This window comes from Dipteris shenzhenensis, chromosome 1 (assembly GCF_047967505.1).
Source record: "Dipteris shenzhenensis isolate YYH24624 ecotype China chromosome 1, Dip_SZ_1.0, whole genome shotgun sequence".
In the NCBI taxonomy this organism is placed as follows: Eukaryota; Viridiplantae; Streptophyta; class Polypodiopsida; order Gleicheniales; family Dipteridaceae; genus Dipteris; species Dipteris shenzhenensis.
Genome location: NC_141596.1, coordinates 70311784 through 70333720, shown reverse-complemented (window position 1 = coordinate 70333720; position 21937 = coordinate 70311784). Strand labels below are relative to the sequence as shown.

The 21937-nt window shown below is 44.7% G+C and overlaps 1 protein-coding gene across 1 annotated transcript in view; it reads right to left on the bottom strand.

Moving 5' to 3' along the window:
* ISA1 (isoamylase 1) overlaps positions 1-21119 on the bottom strand; it is a 116836-nt gene extending 95717 nt beyond the window's left edge. The window contains exon 1 of the mRNA XM_087377892.1: positions 20494-21119. Within this exon, the coding sequence (XP_087234018.1) occupies positions 20494-20913 (420 nt within the window). The 5' untranslated portion in view covers positions 20914-21119. The remainder of the gene's footprint in view (positions 1-20493) is intronic.
* Positions 21120-21937: the final 818 nt, after the last annotated feature.

Here is a 21937-nt window from a genome sequence, read left to right as displayed (position 1 = left end):
ATCATGCATAGCAAGGACTAGCTACTATGACATCCCCACTGACGTCATCAGCGCCCAACAGTGAGTGTAGACCATAGTATAAAAATATGCTCTCACACATACCAATCCACACACCCACACACACTTGAGCATCCATTTATACAAAGTCTTTGTACTGAGTTTCTGTCGGCACTCCGGAGGTGAAGGGCAGACTCAGCCATGACGAAGGCTAGCACTAAAGGAGAAGGCTAATCAAAAGGTAGTCCAAAATCTCTTGCTAATCAAAAGGTAGTCCAAAATCTCTTCATTCAAGCTACAACTGCTTGTGAAGTCTAAATGTTTCCATTTTAGTCTCTCCCTATCGAGCATCTAAATCTAAATCAGTTGATAGGGCAACGCACCATTTAAGATAGAAAGAAATATCACAATACAAGCAGGCCGCAACTTTGACGAAAACCTCACAAGGTGAAATTTGCATGTCCGCTAATACGGCAGAAGCATATACCTAGATGAATCTGGAACACTCCCAAACTCATCCTCTAAAAACACAACATAGTGCAGTTTCAATCTCATGATAGTCACTCACAAGGTTGAAAACCATAAACTCCATCATGCATAGTAGGGACTAGCTACTATGACATCCCCACTGACGTCATCAGCGCCCTACAGTGGATGTAGACCCCCGCACAAATCCACACACCCACACACACTTGAGCATCCATTTATACAAAGTCTTCGTACTGAGTTTCTATCGGCACTCCGGAGGTGAAGGGCAGACTCAGCCATGATGAAGGCTAGCAGTAAATGAGAAGGCTAATCAAAAGGTAGTCCAAAATCTCTTCATTCAAGCTACAACTGCTTGTGAAGTCTAAATGTTTTCATTTTAGTCTCTCCCCATCGAGCATCTAAATCTAAATCAGCTGATAGGGCAATGTACCATTTAAGATAGAAAGAATTATCACAATACTAGCAAGCCGCAACTTAAACGAAAACTTCACAAGGTGAAATTTGCATGTCCGCTAATACGGCAGAAGCATATACCTAGATGAATCCAAGAACATTCCCAAACTCATCCTCTAAAAACACAACATAGTGCAATTTCAATCTCACGTTAGTCACTCATAAGATTGAAAACCATAAACTCCATCACGCATAGCAGAGACTAGCTAGTATGACATCCCCACTGAAGTCTAAATGTTTTCATTTTAGTCTCTCCCCATCGAGCATCTAAATCTAAATCAACTGATAGGGCAACACACCATTTAAGATAGAAAGAATTATCGCAATACCAGCAAGCCGCAACTTGGACGAAAATTTCACAAGGTGAAATTTGCATGTCTGCTAATACAGCAGAAGCATATACCTAGATGAATCTAGGAACATTCCCAAACTCATCTTCTAAAAACACAACATAGTGCAGTTTCAATCTTGCGATAGTCACTCATAAGATTGAAAACCATAACCTCCATCACGCATAGCACAGACTAGCTACTATGAGATCCCCACTGACGTCATCAGCGCCCAACAGTGGGTGTAGACCATAGTATAAAAGTATGCTCTCACACATACACATCCACACACCCACACATACTTGAGCATCCATTTATACAAAGTCTTCGTATTGAGTTTCTGTCCTCACTCCGAAGGTGAAGGGAAAACTCAGCCATGACGAAGGCTAGCACTAAAGGAGAAAACTAATCAAAACGTAGTCCGAATCTCTTCATTCAAGCTACAACTCCTTGTGAAGTCTAAACAATTTCATTTTAGTCTCTCCTTCAGCCTTTGAGAAAGCATCCTTATTCTCTTCTCCTTCTCAACAGGCTCTTCCCTTGATGCTCCATAAAGGTGACTCACTCTGTACAACCTTTTTGGATCGTCTCCCAAACAAATCGTGAGCTACATCATGGAGATCTAGAAGCATAGAAAGGAAACAATGAAAAAAATAGTGTGAGCTTTTCATCGATTTCATAACTTGTGACAAGTGACACAACTCTTTAGAGTTGAAAAAAGAGACTAGTGTGCTTAACTTCATCTAGTTTGTCCCATTGATCTTCCAAGTCTCCATAGTGTTGGGTGCGGGAAGCAATGGAATGGGACTGCAGTGCAAGGGAGCAAACAACAAGCTAAAGCAGACGTGAGTACTTGCAAATGGATAACGAGAAAGTACAAAGGGGTGGCCTAAATGGCCCCCAAGTCAACCATATGGTTGACAAATGAAGTCAACTCTATGAGTTCACCTGACCTACAAGGGTGGGAAGTAGAGTGGAGTGCAAGGGACCAAACAACAAGCTGAAGCAAATGTGAGTACTTGCAAATGGATAATGAGAAAGTACAAAGGGGTGGCCTATATGGCCCCCAAGTCAACCATATGGTTGATCAATGAAGTCAACTCTATGAGTTGACCTGACCTACAAGGCACATACCAGGGCTAAGTGTGGTAACACACAGGACATTAAATCATTTCATTTCTCTCTCGGATGAGAGGTTTATTGACCCGCCAGGGTATATTTTGCAGCCTACAAGAGGTTGAGTAAGAGAAATATTTCATCATCTTCAGATGCCCTATTAACTGAGGTCAGAGGAGGATTTTATTGTCTATACAGAGATAGCTCTGGGCTATTGTCCCACATTCTCTCTTTCCTAGATCAAAGATGCCTGGCCACATTCATTCATGAGGTAGCTAGGCATCATGAGTGCCTACTCCGATCTCAGAGACAGGAGGAGCGTACCCTAGGGGACTCTTGAATCTTCTCAGAGCATGACCACTGAGTTCTTTCAGCCGGATCGCATGGACTCCCCCCCTACAGGTCCCAGACATGATCGTGACCCAGAGCCAGTGACACGGCAGCTCAGGCAGAGGGTTGATGCACATATTACACTTGGGGACATTCCCTTCATGTTCAAAGTGGGAGTGAGACCGCTAGGTGTGACTGTCGCCCTCATTAGGCGTACAGCCATGACCAAGAGACAGCATAGGATTGCATCCATAGGGGGGCGGCACCATTCCATATCTAATTTCATGCTATCGCTTCCTCGTGCCTGACGAGGAGAAGGGACCACATTGACCTCGAAGCACATTTAATAAGCTCCACCCCTCCATCTGGATTTGTATCAGGTTTTTTCACAATCTCATAGACCCATCGGTCTTCCGTAGACTCTCTCTCTCTCTCTCTCTCTCTCTCTCTCTCTCTCTCTCTCTAAGCTCCCTCCCTACAAGAGATTAGTATGTTTAACTTCATCTTGTTTGTCCCATAGATCTTTAGATCTTCACAAGACATTAATTCACTTCCTTTCTCTCTCTTGCTTGTTTGGCCTATACATTGATGAGCTTGAGACCTTCATCGAGACACTAGGGGACAAGCTATTCTCTTGCCGGTTCCTTTCTTCAGATTCTCCTTTATGTAGACGATGTGGCCCTACTCTCCTCTTCAGTTGAGGGACTGTAGCAAACACCTGGATGCAGCCCATACTTTTTGCGACTCATGATCAGAAGGTCAATCTTGGTAAAACCAAGGTTATGAGCTTTTACACATCACGGGCAGTCATGCATAGAGAGCAATTCACACTAGACGGATTACCAATGGAGGTCATTGCATCCTTGGGGGTTCTTTTCTCTAGCCCAATTTTCATGATGCAACCAACAATGTAGGCCAAACTAAGCACGGAATATGCCACACTCGCTAGACTTGAGTGGCGGTGCTTTCACTCTCATTTCCAAGATGCCCGGTCCAAGTCTCGTCTCTTTGGTTCCTTGATCCTCCCAACACGCATGTATGGCAGACCTTGGGGGCCTGATCGACCGACGATAGACTGGGCTCGAGTGGAGAGGCTCCACATTCTCCTATTGTCACAAATGATCCATGGTAAGCCGTTAGACCAACACCAGATCAATTTGGCTAAGTTTGAGGCATTCTCATACAGCTCGACACAGCATTCAAAAAGATACCTTTACCGAGATCGGGACTATGGCTCCTCGACCTCAAGCCAACACGGGTTACCATAGCTGGCCCTATCCTCATCCCTGACATTAGCAGATAAGGGTGATCAGGATTGTTGGTATGCATGTACACACAGATGGTTTGAGAGCTTGGGACTCCATATGGACACATTGCCGCCTTTTACTATAGCCTTGAGACCCCATCTCTTCCACTCACTACGAGGCTTACCAAGGTATCTGGGACGATCTCTTATAGTTACACATTCACAACCTGGTTAGCCCCTAGCAAGCTTCCTATGAATCTCAGTTTCTACAATAATCACTGCTAACGGATATCAAAGGAGGGATTCATCGATCCACTAGGCTCCACACGGATCCACCTCCCCCTTTTGAGGATTTCCATCAAACAGCTCAGTGTTTCATCACACCAACTATGCGTTGAGAGTATAGGAGGAAGTGAGACCTTTGCTTGGGCCTAAGAAGGCTGTAGGACTACGTAACTTATTGTAGTTCTCAAAAAGATCAACTAGGACCAAAACTTCACGTAGTTGCTGCTTCAAATCAGCTTATACAGTTGGCTTAGGATCCAAATCAAACACCTCATAAAAGCTTTTCCTTGCAAATAAAGCTGCATTTGAGCAAGTCTTTGTCTCACAAAATTGATAAATGTGGAAATAAGTATCAAACATTTCTTCAAGAGAGAGAGATCTTTTCTAAAGGTAATCTCATCTTTTGTAGGTCATCATAGGATTGATCACCCTTGCAACATGCAATTTTGCCCCCTAGTTCATGTTGTAGCCCTCCAGCGTTTTTTATGTTACTAGCTTTAGGGAGAATCACATCTGCACTTTATATGATCAATAGGGGATTGAGTTAGAGGAGCATTTTGCTTTTAGATGCCCTATGTACTGAGGCAATTTACAGCCAGGTTCTAGCTCCCTGGATCAGTTCATAGCAAACCTGGAGCACCTGGAAGGCTTGGGAATCCGAATCGCAGCAAGAGCAGGACTCCTGGTCCCTGGAAACAAATCGCAGCAAGCTCTCTCTCACTTTGGACACCCATACGTGCAAAGAGACAAGGACCTCAGGTGCTGGAATAAATCACAATTCAGCCTGAAGATGTGGGGGAGCTATAGAAGGAATTCGCAGCAAAAGAAGAGAGCTGGGAGAAGGAAGGAAGAAGACAATACACTACCAGAAATAAGGGTTGGACCTCCCCGAAGGTCTTTGTTGCAATAGAAAATAGCATTGTACAACTGGCTCTCACAAGAGCATGAAGCTAAGTAACTCTTGAATGAATCTAGGAGCATTGACGCTCTTCTTTTATAGACATGGCCTATAGACCTGCTTTTCTAAAACTACTTTTACAAAAACTTGGCCTATAGACCGGCTCTTCTTTTATAGACTTGGAAAATAGACCTGCTTTATAGACTTGGCCTATAGACCTGCTCTTCTTTATAGACTTAGCCTATAGACCTGGTTTTCTAAAGCTACTTTTACAAAAGCTGAGCTTTCCTCCTTTTAGCCCACCTTGGGGCAGCTTTTATGATCTTTTTAGAACCCCGTGCATCCCTCCTTAATGGTGCCATCTTCTTGTTGCTTTTATTTTTTGTGGGACCTACATTTTGGCACTTGCTCCATCATTTGTGGGCCTTCTTTGTTAGATGTTGGAAGCAATGGAATGGGAGTGGAGTGCAAGGGAGCAAACAACAAGCTTAAGCAAACGTGAGTACTTGCAAATGGATAATGAGAAAGTACAAAGGGGTGGCCTATATCGCCCCCAAGTCAACCATATGGTTGACCAATGAAGTCAACTCTATGAGTTGACCTAACCTACAAGGCACATACCAAGGCTAAACAAACCCTCCTCCATGGAATGGCTGAAGTATCCTGAAAACATCTCAGGAATACCTGGAATCTTGGTTGCACATGTTCGTCCAAGATGGATATAGCAACCTTGATAGTAGACGAAGATCATCATCACGTAATAAAATATCCTCCGTGGGAACATAGGACAACTATATGTCTCCAGCTAACATTCGCTCTCAAACATAATGATAATGAACTTCGATGTGCTTTGTAGCACATAAAACACTCGGTTATGCGCAACCACCAAAGCACTCTGGCTGTCAGAGTAGCTGCTCATAGAAGCTGGCTAGCTGATGTCAAGATCTGCTAGCAACTTGCGGAGCCATACACACTCTATTGTAGCTGTGAAAGGTACTTTGTACTCAGCTTCACAACTAGAAGTAGCAATTGTAGGCTACTTCTTGTTGAACCATGAGATGCATGAAGATCCAAGCATGAAACAATTGCCACTGCGGGACACTCTCGTGTCATAACAACTTGCCCAGCCACTGTCCGTGAAAGCATGCAAGACCAGTGGAGACGCAGCACCATAGAACAGTCCCAAATTTTGTGTGACCTTCAAGTAACGAAAGACCCACTTCACTGCTTGCCAATGCTATGTGCTGGGCTTGTGCATGTATCTGCTCAACTAGGAGAGGGATCAAGGCGAGTATAACATAAATAAATGAGGCAGCCCATAGCCTGTTGATATAAAGGGTGGCATCAAATGGGCCACACCCATCTTTTGAGGAGAAACATAAGCCATGCTCCAATGGTGTAGAAGTACAATCCTCAAACTAGAAGCGGTGTTAGAGCTGCCCAATGTACTTGGACTGACTCATCTTCAATACCTCAAGGATTGGTGATCCATCTGGACATAAAAATAGGCCCCTAAGAGGTAATGCTTCCAAGTAAAAAGAGCATGTATGATAGCTGCCATTTGTTTATCCCAAAATTCATCTCAGCATCGGTGAGCACATTGCTCTCATGCGCAACCACTCTACCGTCCTGCATAAGTACTCCTCCTATGTTGTTCCCACTCGAAAGCAAAGGGCTTGCGTAAGTCTGGCAAGATTATGACGGGATCAAAGCATAGCTTCTCCTTAAGCTCTGCGAAAGATGCAATTTCCTTAGTACCTCATCTGAAAGACACTCCTTTCTTCTATAGGGCATGCGGAACCGCTTGTAGTACGAGCATAAGCCAAGAAAGCTCCGTATTTCATGGATGTTTTTCAACGGTGGCCAATTCCGTATGGCTTTCACTTTGACAGGAACCACCCTGACTCCTTCCTTAGATATTATGTGCCCCAAAAAGTGGATTTCGTTGTGCTCTGCCTCGTTCCTAGAGAGCACTATGATGTCATCAAAGAATGTCCCGACAAAAGCTCTGTGCTCTCTAAAGATTCTGTCCATCATCCGATCGAAGGTGGCAGGTGCATTAGTCAACCCAAATGGCATCACGAGAAATTCATACAAGCCAAATGTGGTCCTGAAACTTATCTTCTGCACATCCTCAAGTTGTATCTTGATCTAATGGTAGCCACTTTTCAAATCTATCCGGCTGAACATTGCAGACCCCTCTAACCTATCCAAGATATCATCAATCCTTGGTATCGGGGATCTATTCTTAATGGTTATCTTATTCAAAGCCCTATAATCTATGCACATCCTCCACGAGCCATCCTTCTTTTGCATAAGCAAGATTGGGAAACAAAAGGGCGAGGAGCTGAGCTGAGTTAGCCCCTTCTCCAAGAGATCCTTTACTTGATTCATTATCTCCTTCTGCTGGGCTGCACTAACATTATTAGGAGACTTGTTGGCGGGCTCCTACTTGGAATTACATCTATGGCATGTTCCTCACGGAATTCTGTGGGTAATTCCTATGGTAGGGAGTCAGAAAAACATTTGCAAGACCGAAAAAGGAAATCTGTCCTCTATTTATCCAGCTTAGAAAAGTCAGAATTTTCTTTTGCTTGCTGTTTTTCACTTGCAAAAACCAAGTATGCACAAAGATGCTTTTTCATTACATTTGAAATGGCCGAAGCCAATACAACTAGAATAGATTCTCCCTTCAGTGTAGCATCCAAGCCATAAGTCTTCCCTCGGTGAGCCAAAGTTAGACTTATGTTTCTTGCGTCCAAAACTGCTCCCTTCATGTGGTGCCAAGGTATACCAAGCAAAACATCACACCCATTCAGCGGCATAATGTAGAACTCCTCAGTGTAGATGTAGCTCAAAATGTGCATGCGGAGCTTCCCAATGATCGGTGTAACCGACTCACTCTGCCCTGGGCAAGCCATATTTGCGTCACATAGTGGCCCCATCTCTTCTGCCCTTATGCCCAATTTTCCAGCCAGCTCTAGCAATATAAAATTGGCTCTAACGCCTAGATCAAAGAAGAATAGAGCGGTCTGATCTAGACTTGACAGGCTGTTCAAATCTTCTGAAAAGCTTATGGCCTCCCTGCTTGCTGCCCCTAAACTTTTGTGCTTCCTGGTGGCTGCCCTTGAAGCCCAAAGTTTTCCCCTGCAAGAGGGCATAAGCAGTCGTGGCATTTTCTATCAGTTGGGACATATTGGAGACTTTGGTTTTGGTGCAGTAGTCCCAAATTTCCTTTGGCAGCCCACAACAATATATCTCGATCTGTTCGGACAGCTCCACACGCTTGTAAGAGCTCACGGGCAGCAAGGCTTCCCAAAACTTTTTATTGTACTCTTCGAGGTTCTTACATTTTCGCGGAACTTATACTTCAAAAGTGGTGGTGAGCCAAGCAGATGAGAAAACTTGTGTGAACTCAACCCAAGTGTTAGGGGCTTTACCCTGCAAAAGCAAATTGGTCCACCCTTGAAGTGCATTGCCCTTGAGAAATGTGGCTGCCTTCCTAACCTTTGATGACTCCGTGAAGTTCCCACCGGCATAGGCAGCGTCAAATTGTTGCACAAAAGTCAATGCTTTCAATCTGTCCTGAGTCGCATTGAATGTCTCAAACTTTACAGCAGCCCCAGCCTCTTTGTAGTCTTTCAATTTGCCCTTGGGTGCAATGTTGTCATACACAGGTGGCTGCAAATAAGGAGATGGCATCATCTGGCCCAAGCTCTATGCATTACTGCCAACTCCCATAGCTGGATTGACCATTCCAGGTCCCATTCCCTGCATCTGTGGCATATTCGCGGAACCACTAAGCAGTCCCGGCATCCCCATCTGCATTCCAAGCTGCATCCCTATGTTTAGATACATTATGTTGGCATTTGCTGACTGAAAATTGTTGCTTTGTGGAGCATTCCCATAGCAACGGAGGGCATTACAGGTGGAGTCACGGGTGGCTGTCCACTTGGAGGTGCATCATTATGCCTAGCCTTTGCTTTCTGCACTTCTTGGCTGCCTTTTTGCTCAGGGGAGGGGCATCCAGTATCTCAGCCAAATTCTGGGTTAACTGTGTCAAAGTGCCCATTGCACTTACCAAATTTAATCTTGAAGAGGGCGTTTGCATCTAGTTCTTCTGCTTCATCAGCTTCATCTTGGGATACCTCAATGGCATGCCCCAAAAGAACATGCTATCCCTCATCATTCTGTTCTTCTTCACCCTCACTGGTGTTGTGCTGCTCCTCAAAGCTATCTCACCGCCTATCTTCCTCTTGCTTTGAGATAATCAAGGACCTCTCACGGTGTGACATGCTTGCTATTGATATGGCTGTAACAAAGATGCAATGGGAGCTTTCCTCAGGGCTCACCTCTGTAGGAAGATCGTGACTATCCCAGCAATAGAACCACTGAAACGGGCCTTCAATTAACTACAGGGCAATAAACCATGACTAGCTTAACATCCACGTCATTTACAGCCACACTGCATATCTTGCATGACACATTCTCTATTCTGACTCTCTTTTAGATCACGGGCGATGGCATCTCAATTGTTCCTCCCAGCCATACTCTCGTGGATCGCAATTTTCAATAGATACGTATTTCGTTTTTTTCCATGCATATCCACAAGACCCTCATCTCCCTAGATGGTTCCCCCTTGCCACATGTCATCATTTTAGCCTTTTTCACTTGGTGCACCATTTACCCCTCTCTTGGGACACATTAAAACCATTTGCCCCTTGGCATTATTGCACATTTAGGTGCACCTAGGCCTTAGCACTCAGAACCACCTAGTTAATGCCATTTCACCCTCACCTAGGACCTTGGCAGTTACTTCTCTTGACCATTTTATTTACGCACATTAAATATTACAAAAGTCGGTCATCTAAGAGAAAATGCCCACCGATCTTTCCGAGGTCATGCTATCTCGGCTAGAGCATAACATTCCTTCCCTCTTCAAGCATCAGCGTCCTCGATGATGAAATCTGGGAACACTCTCCGTAACTGGTATATGGATTCCCAGGTAGCTTCCGATAGAGGCTGACCATGCCATGCAACCAACACCGTGGGTATCTTCCGATTTCGTATTTGCATTGTTCCCCGGTCCAGGATTCTTGTTGGTTTGCGTCTTGCATTATCCTCTACCTCCTGAAACAAAACCACACCTTCGATTAGTGAGTCACCAATATGCAAAAATTTCTTTAAACGAGAAACATGAAACACTGGGTGCACCTTACACCCCGGTGGCAATTCTAATTTATAGGCTACCTTGCCTATTCTTTTCAGACTTAACCACGGCCCACAGTATCGAGGTGATAACTTAGCACACTCTCCTAAAGTCAACGACTTTGAGTGCGAAGGAACTCTCAGAAAAACTTTTTCTCCTTCCTTAAATACTCTTATAGACCGGCTCTCATCCGGCTCTCATCCGCATACACCTTGGCTCTACTATCCATAGCCTGGCGGATATTAGCTCTCGCAAGTGCTAGCATCTCCCACATCTGAACCACAAAGTTCGCGGCACTAGGCACTTTCTGAGGTACTCCAACTATAGTTGGATTAGTTGGTCTATAACCATAGTTCAGCTCAAACGGACTGAACACGGTAGATGAATGTTTTCTATCATTGTAGGCAAACTCCAACAATGGCAACCACTTGTCCCACGTATGTTGCCTCAATGACACATATGCTCTCAGCATATCCTCTAAAGTCTGGTTGACTCTCTTCGTTTGACCATCTGTCTCAAGATGATCCCCACTACTCATTCCCAACTCAGTCCTTAGTGTCTCAAATACCGCCGTCCAAAAATGACCGGTAAATCTGACATCTCTGTCTGACACTATGGATCTAGGCAATCCATGCAGACGAAATATATGTCTAATAAACAAATCCGCCACTTGCGGGGCACTAACAGACTCCCTAGTCGGAATGAAGTGAGCCATCTTGGTTATACGATCAACCATCACAACGATAGAATCATACCCTCCTTGTGTCGCAGGCAGCCCTACAATAAAATCCATGGAAATGCTCTCCCACTTGCTTAGTGGTACTTCCAAGGGCTGTAAAAGTCCGGGTGGCTTCACCCGCTCGACCTTACTTACTTGACACGAGAAACACCGTGTCACATATTCATGAATATGCTTTTTCATCTTTGGCTAAAAGAAATCTCGCTTCACGAGATCATATGTTTTCTCGACTCCCGGGTGCCCCGCACATCGGATATCATGGCACTGTCGAATGACTCTCTGCCTGAGATCATTCTGACTAGGTACTACAACCTTGCCATTTCTAACTAGCATACCATCCCTTATGGTATATCTTGCATAAGTTTGGCCTTTTCTGGATGCCAGGTCATCCTTTTCATTTTCCCCGGGTTTTAACACATGAGCCTTAGGCCGTAAGCTCTGGACAAACTCGTCCATCTTTTGAGTTTCTCTGATCTCGATCATTAGAGCACTCTCTAATACCGTGAAACTCAGGTTGTGCATAATGCGAGACAACCCATCAGCCACCTTATTATCTTTTCCTCTTCGGTACCGAATCGTTAGATTAAACTCCTGCATGAGCTCTGCCCACCTAGCTTGGCGGCCCCTCAAGTCAGGCTATTTACAGAAATGTTTCAGAGTATCATGATCCACATCCACATAAAACTCTGAACCATACAAATAATGCCTCCATGTTTTCAAAGCATGGATAACAGCATACAACTCCAATTCATGAGTTGGCCAATTCCTTTAAGAGGAAGAAAGCTTCTTGCTTTCAAAGGCTACTGGCCTTCCCTCTTGAAGGAGGACTACTCCTACCACAATGCCACTTGCATCGGTTTCTAGGAACAAAGATTTCTGGGGATCAACTATTTTTAACACCGGTCCTATGACCACAGCTTGTTTTATGATGTTAAAACTTTCTTGTTGATTCTGTCTCCAAATAAAAGGTACTCTATCTGAGGTCAGATCAATCAATGGCGATACTATTCCAGAATATCCTTTGATATGCCTTCTATAAAACTGGACAAATCCCAAGAATGATCGCAACGCGGTCAGACTCTGAGGGATTGGCCAAGTTAGTATCGCAGCCACTTTCTTCGGATCCATTTCTAAGCCCCTGTGGAGTAATTATGAATCCTAAATAATCAAGCCTAACCATACACAGTATAGTTTTCTTTTTATTGACATAAAGACTGGCTTTCCTCAAAGTACTGAACACTATTCTTAAGTGTTCACGATGCTCAGTAATACTTTTACTGAATATCAGAATATCGTCAATAAAATGTACTACAAACTTTCCGATATACGGATGTAGCAAATCGTTCATAAGCATGACAAATGTCGCTGGAGCATTGGTAGGTCCAAAGGGCATTACCAAAAACTCGTAATGACCAAACCTGCCTCTGAAAGTGGTTTTATGCACATCCTCGGCTCTAATCCAGATCTGATGGTAGCCACACTTAAGATCTATCTTGCTGACAATCATGGCTCCATGTAATGCATCTAGCAAATCATCAATCCGAGCCATCGGATACCTGTGCTTAACAGTGATATTATTCAATGCTCTGTAATCTATACAGAGGCGAAACGTATCATCCTTTTTCTTCTTTAATATCACTGACGAAGCAAAAGGTGAGAAACTTGGTTGAATCTGCCCCAACTTGAGGTATTCTTCCAGTTGTCTACGCACCTCCGCCTCTTCAGTAAAACTCATTCTATAGGGAGGTCTATTTACAGGTTTCTTCTCCCGGGATCAGTTCAATTTTATGCTGAACTTTCCGCTCTGGAGGTAACCCATAAGGTAGTTCATCCCTAAAACATTCAGAGAACTTCTCTGATATCTGTTTATCCAACTCGGCCATCTTCCCATCTTGGGTAGCCTCAGTACTAGTCGATGCATCATCAATCGACTCTACCGATGCTATACACAGACACAGAAACTCTTTCGGAGTCCTCCGAATTTCCATGGCTGAAATCAGTGGTCCTCGAGGTAAATCCTTCTCACCTCGCAAAACATCTTCTACCCCGTTCATCTTGAACTGGTAAATATGCTTCTTCCAATCAATGGCTGGATTTTTCCGAAAATGCCAAGCCATGCCTAGGGCTATATCTGCATGAGCAAGTCTGGTCAATTCAAAGTCCAGCTTCTCAACATAGTCCTGAATTCGAAGTTCCAACTGGGTGACCCTCTGGTCCCATACTTCAGTTGAACTTCCGTCCGCCATCCTGACTGTATAAGCATAGTCAGACGGACTGGTTTTCAACTTGAGCCTCTTAATAAGCTTCGAGTTGATTACATTGTGTGTTGACGCTGAGTCAAACAACACAATCACATCATGACTGGCTACTTGCCCTTTCATTTTAATCAACTTGGGCTCATCAAAAACCGTATACCCCGTTGCTGCGGGCTTAGAAAGGATGTTATCAGGTGCACCGCTTACTAACTTAGTAACAGACACACTCAACAACACAGGTACTAACCTCAGAGAAGGTCCCGCCAATTGCATTTGCATATGTTCCGCATTGGGACTCTCCTGCATTTCCACGTCGCATTCAGATATTATCATATTAGCCGTGCGACGGTCTTTATTCAGTGGATAATCTTTCCACTGATGTCACTGAAGGAAGCCGAAGCACAATCCTTCTTTTCTAGCTTTTTCTTTTTGTTCAGGGGTCAACGAGGACTTTGACCAAGCCCGGGCTGCCATTGGAGTTATTTTCCTTTTCACCCTAACGGTGGTACTTGTTTTTGCTGGTCCCTCAACCGGCTTCACCTGCTTGGTTTGGCCACTTGGCTGCGAGACACTTGTCTTTGAAGTCCATTTCCTCTGAAATCCCCCTTTTTTCGGGTACTCATACTGAGTCCTTGTTGCACAAATCCACTAGGTCTGCCTCTGGCATCCTCATAGTTCAGGGCTACTGCAATAGATTCATCTAATGTCGTCACATATTTAGCCCGAACTTCCATTTTGATCTTGTCGTTCAGTCCATAGATATAGTCTTTTAACTGAACCGACATAGGGAGAGGGTCTGTTATTTTCATGACACATTCCCTGAATTTGTCAGTGTACTCTGCCACCGACAGACTCCTCTGACGAAGATTTCTGTAAGCATCCCAAGCTCAAGTGGAAGAAAGTGTTTCTTAAATTCAGCTTTAAACCCTTCCCAGGTGGTAGGAGCAACTTGATTCTTCTGTTGCTTTATCCACCATCTATCCACTGCCTCAATAAACAGGTGAGTGGCCTCCAGGATTTTCTTTAGATCAGATCTAATTTCACAAATGGCGAAGGCTTCTTCCCACTCGTGTAACCAAACCTCAATCACATCAGAACTGCGCTTTGTCATCCAACCAGCGTACTTCTCCGGTCTATAATTAGCAATATTAGGCACTTTGACCCTCGCGTGCTCTGATGAATGTATAATGGGCTCTAGCTCTGCTGGAGCTTTGCCCTTATCAATTCTAGATGGTCTAGCCGACAAGGCTTGCACCATCTCCCTAATCTCATTCTGACCAGCATTCACTTGAAGCTGCTGGTTCATAATTTGCTGTAAAGCATCTTCTAATACCGAAATCCTACCGACCAAAGTAGGTGTTGTGTAATGTGACATTTGTTGTGTAGACCGTGCTCTAGACTCACTAGGATTCACTCTAGAATTTTGTCCCTCTGCCTCCATAGTTTCACAAGGGAAAATGGATTTTTTTTTTTCAGATTTCCCTTTTGTTATGCAGGAATTTAAACGACAGCCTCTGTTGTAGAAAACAAATCGACAGCAGCTCAAAATTTGTATAGAGGAGAAAAAAAATGCTCCCTGGAAGCTCCACGCAGACTGAGTATGCACGCTTTGCTCTGAGACAAGCTCGAAGGAAAAAATTGATAATTTGTGTGCCTCTCGCTTCCTTATTTTCCCTGTGTGCAAATCTGTCACGTCAACTATGATACGCAGGTCTTCGCCCCATTCCGCCTTCAGTTGACTCCACGTAGTCGCCCGTCGATACTCCACCAGGGAGGTCTAGGCCTAGAATTCGCTGACTGACCGAATTCCCGTAGGCTCGTTGATGGACCACGTTTTGATGGAGGAAGGCCTGCGTAAATGTCCGTCAATCCTACGCCACGTCGTCGCAGCAGAACGTCCACCTGAGACGCCCGTCAACACTTGCTCGAAATCCTCCGCCACCACGAAGGTTCCCCGTCACGGACAGCCGATTATCACCCGCCACGGAGGTCTTCGTCACGGCCACCGATCCTCCCGTCCCTCGCACGTCACGAACAGGCGATGCAAATGATAACCTTGCGTCGCCTCTGCGCTCCACGCCTATCTTCCGTCACCTAGCTCGTCTCTCTTCCCTTGATCTCTTTCCTTGCCTTGAGCTCTGATACCAATTGACACATTCTCTATTCTGACTCTCTTTTAGATCACGGGCGATGGCATCTCAATTGTTCCTCCCAGCCATACTCTCGTGGATCGCAATTTTCAATAGATACGTATTTCGTTTTTTTCCATGCATATCCACAAGACCCTCATCTCCCTAGATGGTTCCCCCTTGCCACATGTCATCATTTTAGCCTTTTTCACTTGGTGCACCATTTACCCCTCTCTTGGGGCACATTCAAACCATTTGCCCCTTGACATTATTGCACATTTAGGTGCACCTAGGCCTTAGCACTCAAAACCACCTAGTCAATGCCATTTCACCCTCACCTAGGACCTTGGCAATTACTTCTCTTGACCATTTTATTTACGCACATTAAATATTACAAAAGTCGGTCATCTAAGAGAAAATGCCCACCGATCTTTCCGAGGTCATGCTATCTCGGCTAGAGCATAACATTGCATCCACTTCATTAAGTACAAAACCACTTAGAAACAACTTTGAAAAAGAAACTGGACGGAGGCTAGAGTGCCCCTGCTCAATGGCACCAAACACGAGACACCACACTGGCCCCAAACACTTTGGCGCCCTTTTGGTATTTATTTAATTCTTCAAAAGTGGAATCCTGCTATAAGGGTGCACCCTTATAATGTTCTGCTTGCATTTTCCACTACCAGAGCCAAGACTTGGCCTCTACCTGCATCCAATTCTAGTGCACCACTAGTACCCAAGTGCCAGGGTCAAAACTAAGGCATTTCTCAACAACTGTGACACCTGACTGTGACAAGGCATCAATGCAAATCCCCAGAAGTGCTCAAATAGCCTCAAGGCATAGAACTACAACCAATCTGTCTCTCTGACACCACCCAGGCACACCCTCTATGACTGTGTATTTTCTTACAACCTGTAGGGCCCAGAAAGAGCTCCAAACAACAAAATGCAAAACAGCAAGCTTCCAAAATAGCAAATGCAAGTCAAATAGGAAACCAAACTTCCATACCCGCTGTCCATGGAGGAGGGGCGAGCTCTGATTTCGTGCCTTCCCCCTATCTAGGCTCCCAGTCACGGATAGAGGAGAGAGAATGAGAGAAATGAAGAAAGAAGGAAAAGACAGAAGGGCGAGGTTCAAGGGTGAAGAGGCAGGGCAAGAATAGAAGGGCTAATCTTCCAGGTCCATATAGCAAGCTTCTCAGGCTCCGTACAGTCCGTACGGAGGCATTGAATTTAGTTGCTGCAGTCCGTACAGCCGTACGGGCTGGCTCGGGATTCGTGCAAGACAAAAATGCGTGGAGTCGGACCCTGGAAGGCATGCCAAAACAACCTTAGACCTTCAAAAGCGTGAGAGAGTTCATCCCGTAACGTTGGAAGAGGAGAAAGGAAATTGGAGGTGGTAGGTAGTGCATGAGGGGCTGCCAGGTGGCCCCCTCATTAAAGCTCTAAACCTCCTCACCAATGGAACATTTGGTTTGCCCCCCACATTAAAGTCCTAACCCTCCTAACCAATGAAACGTTGGCTTCCCTTGGGCCTAACCTTTAGACCCTCACTTTCCTAGCATTTGGGCTTAGTAGGTGCACTGAGAATTGGACTAGGGACTTCTAGGAATTGGGTGCTTCCTCTAGGCCAGTCCCCTCAGCCAAAGTAACCACGGAAGTAGCCATGGGGTTACCTACACATGAAATTCACGTCCCCATGACAGGCTTTGAAGCCGTCAACACTGCCATCAGCTTCCCGTTTGATCTTATAAACCCATTTTGTGCCTATAGCACGCTTGCTTGTAGGCAAGTCACACAACTCCCAAGTGCCATTTGCATGAATGCAATCAATATACCTTTGTAAGACTAGAATATATCCAATCGTACAAATTTAAATTTTTTGTTGTTCTAAAGTCCAAAAATATACACAAAAGATAAAAGAGAAAACGAAAGAGAAGAAAAAAGAGGTAACAAATTTTTTTGAAAAATAAAAGGAAAACATACTTAACAAGCAAAGCAACACTTATGTCATCATCAGTGCCCAAGCATAAGCAGCTATATTGTGTTTCTAAAGACCCGCGGAGTTTCTGGGGCGTGAATGGACTCAAGCTCAGCTCTCATGGCATCCATCCATTCTTTGTTGCCTTTGTTGTCAAAGGCGCCCTTGTGAGATAGAGGTGCTTCATTACAAGTAGTGGCAATCAAGCAGTGGACATCTACAGGAAGACAGGGTGTGCTGAAGCCAGAAGAATATTTGCTTTAGAGCTCATTGGAGCTCATGGTCTAGGTATTCCGGAGTTCTATCTGGACCTGTGTACTAGGATGGTTCTATTGTGGATGGCAGGAGCAGACTTGCGAAAGAAAGGTGTGGAGGTTGGGCCAGAAAAGGTGCCAAGAAAGGGCCTGCAACAGGCTGGGACAGAAGCCGCCTGTGTACAAAGCTGTACGGATGCTTGGGCCAAGGTTGTAGCAAGTACAACAAAACTGGAGCAGGTCAGGTCCAGCACAAAGGAAGGAAGCAGGAGCAGAACTGCGGCTGTTTGGCAAGGTGCCTGGGCCACGTAATGACCCAGAAACAACCTGAGACAGGGCAGAATGGGCCTGGGCCAGTGGCAAGCTGCCATGTAGTAGGCATGGGCACTCTAGCAGTTCAGCCCTGCTTCAAGGTACCATCCAGGAGGACTTTGATACAGCAAGGGAATTTACAGACTGCAAAAAACAAAGGTGCTCACAGGTTTTCACCATTGGCTGCCCTCAGAGCAGCAAGAAGACAGGATCAAAGGAGTTGACTTGTGCCTTAGTTTAGTCTACATTCAGAGCAGCAGGGAGGTCAACGAACCACAGCAAGCACTGCCTCATTATTGGTTGTCCATAGGAGCAGCAGGGAGGTATGATTGCAGGGCACAAACATGAGGCCCACATAAGCTCTAGGAGAGCACCACAGGCCAAGTGTTTTGGAAGTGCCGAGGTAGGAGAACAGCCTTGTTTATGTACAGGGGTCGACATCTGGTCAGCACTTGTACTGATAGAGGGTGGTACACTGGACAGTTTTTGCATTGTGCCACATTGGACAGAAATATATGTTTTGCTGGTTCTAGAACTCTCTTTTGTGTATTGTCTATTTACTTACTGCACATCTATTGAACTACACACTTAAGGATAAGAAGTTTGGATTTGAATATACCACTGTGTGAGTTCCTGGGCTCCATAACTCTCACTCTGGGTTAGCTTCCGCTGTGCATACCCTCTGTTGTTCTCTAACAGTATGCACTCTGCTGACATCATCCGGAGGCACAACAGCAATTAGGTGCTGATGTCATTCACACTACAGACAGCCATGTCGGCTGACAGGTCGGTCTAACAGCACGTTGGGCCAGTCTGTCCCATCCCTATTCAATGAAAGAATACGAAGACAGGCCACAGAACCAGTCAGCCAGCTGTCCTAAAATCTTTCTTCGAAGGGGGGGCTGTTGCAACCCAATCCCACCTCAGTTTCACAAACACCCCCACAGCATTTACCACATGTTTTGTGTGTGCTTCTTTCAATTCTATCTCTAATTCAGTCAGCAGTTAGTAGGAGAGGGAGTAAATTAGGCTTCTCCCTATTGCAAGGGAGAGGGTGCAGACTTTTCACCTCACCTTTCCCTCTTGGGAGTGGGTGTGGGTGTGGGCATGATCCACAAAAGACCAAACAGATTTATGAGACCAATGAGACCAATAAAAGGCCTTTACATCAAATCCCAAAATATGAGTGGGTGAAGCATCCCCACCCTTATTACAAACCCATAAATATATTTTAAGCTACAATGCTATGGCCATCATTACGTCATCTTTGAAGACTGACAGTACTTAGGCTTAGATTTGAATTCCCCTCTCAAATTCATATTTTCTGCAATCACATTCTTAGTGACCTTGAAAAGTATTTAACCACTTGATTCTTGTGAAGAGAATCCCTGATTTAAACGATTCTCCTTAGCTCAATCCTTCATCTCAGGAGCAGCCTTTTTCTGAAATTTTCCTTTGCCTTTGTGTTGTACAGAGCACTCATTTGTCCTCACTAAGGGCACTGTCTTTGAAAGCTGGAGATGCATGCCAAAGACATGGAAAACAATCCGAAAGATTCTGGAAGAGAGCTGATCATGATGACGCTGAGATCCTTGTGTTCCAGTTTCTCCTCAACTGCTGCAACTTTAGCTCAAAGGCTTTTCACGCTCCTGAGGTAATCAGGTGATTCCTCTCCCTCTGACCTTCACACGCTACGCAAAATATGAGCTCTCGATTTGTGACATACCTCCTCAGAAACCAGATATGTTTTGTTCGTCCATGGAAATTGAAATCGTTCTTGAGATTGAATACGCTTTTATACGTTCCTCACGATTCAGCCAGAAAATAGATTACCAGGTTACAAGGGCAAGATTTTCCTTACAAAAGATTCATGAAGGACCTCTAAAACATCAAATTTCATTAATTTCAGCATAAATTTGAAGAGCATTGGTGATTATTTATGCACTACGGTAACATCACATTCTTAACCTGTTTCGATCCCCACCCGTGCTTGCTGAGGCTGTCGCTGTTGCTTATGATAGTTGCGTTTTTAAACTACTGTAAAGGCTGAGCAGTTATCACCTAAAATCCGTTACATATGTCCCCTTGATCGGCGAAACACTGAGTACTTCATGTGAGTAAGGTGAAACGTTGTCGACGTAATATTGAGCCGTGCAAAGCTATAGATATATTCACATTAAACTTTGTTGAAGTACCCAGTTAGCCATCCAGAGCTAATATTTAAGCTAGCCATCCAAAGACGGCCTCCTCCCTCGTTTCTACGGCAGTGTGCCTCAAAACCACTGGTTGTCCAAACTAGCGATCAAGGTGTCTAATTTACCGCGCACTGTACGTCAAGCCTAAGGTGTCAATAGCATTCTCCTGCTTTGTCGCATTCCTACTCCTTCCTTGCCACGTGTCAAGGATCGCCATAAAACAACAACTACAGCACACGTGCATAGAGTATCAAGACGGGAAACTTCGAACAGCACCTCTTGTAGATCAGATTGCGTGAAGAGGCAAAGCGAGACTGATGTTGCTGCACTAGAGTGAATTGCGAAATTAACCCCGTTATCTCTAATAGTGGCACCGAAAGGAAGTGGCCACCCTTGAGATGACTTTCCAAACAACTCATGTCCCTCTATTCCAGCGCTTTCGGACGTGAAATCGCTTGTGCTCTCCGTTTCTGTTTCGACCGCTTGACATCGTATTTTCTCACTTCTTACATTTTGAAAGCCAATGGACTTCCTCCTCCTACATTTATTATCCAAACTCCTTTCCCATTGTGGCCAACTCGCACCGAGGCAGCTGGCTAGATTACACGTCAAGACATCCTGTTCTGGCGCGCTGGATATTTGCTTGAGCCCAGTCTGAAGATGATTCAATGATGAGCAAAAGAGCGTCGTTTCCATGAGAAAGCCAAAAACCAGACCATTAGGCCTGAACCCCAAGAATCAACTGTTGCAGAGCACGTTGAGCTTGGCTACAAAACTGAAGATGGCAGATTCTGGTGCGCTGTGAAGAAGCAGGGTTCGCAGCGTTCCCATTGTCACGGGGCAGTGCAAGAGCGACATCGCTCACGGGCGTCACGCCACGCGCGCTCACGAGAGGCCAAGTATCCTCGATGCAAATGAGATTTTCTTGATTGAAAGCAAGCGTTCTACATTCACTTGGGCCACCTTTTCGTCGCATATTCCAAGTCCACATCACAGATTCCAGTCCAAAAACAGACTCTTTACACACGGCCCAAAGTGTAAAAACATTCATGGGAGGAGCAGCTGCCCATTGTGAGATCATTCAAAAATGGAGTGCCCATCCTTGGGCACTCCTTTTACACATTGCCCATGTACAAACCCCTTTTGTAAAAATGATTGTGTGATCAAACAATCATCAACAAGATTATGCACCTAGGAATGAAAAGCATTGCGATACTGTAGACAAATATCCACATCTCATGGCCAATAAGTGAGTAGGCATGTTAAATCTCTGAGAAATTTGAGGCCTTCATTACTTGGCCAGCATCATAGCATTTTATGAAACTCTAAAATCTTGCGAAGCCATGTGGCACATTCGAAGCTGTTAGATCAACTGACCTATTATTAGCTATGTACAATAGCCCATATACTTAGCAGCTGGCCAAGCATTCTAGTTGGGATTTTGAGAGTCATTGCTTCAATGGATGGATGCCACATTCCCAAACGGACACCAAATCTACATGTGCAGACTATCATACATCTTAGTCTACACAGTGTAAACTATGACAATTACAAGCAGTTTACATTCAATTATTCTTCTTATGGCAACAAAAGACATGGACCCATACTTCTTGGATAGAGATGCAAGACTCCATGGGAGGCCAAACAAAAATACTTGATTATATTCCAATACATGCTTATATAGGCCTAGAGCCTTATCTTTTGACCCATAGGATACGCC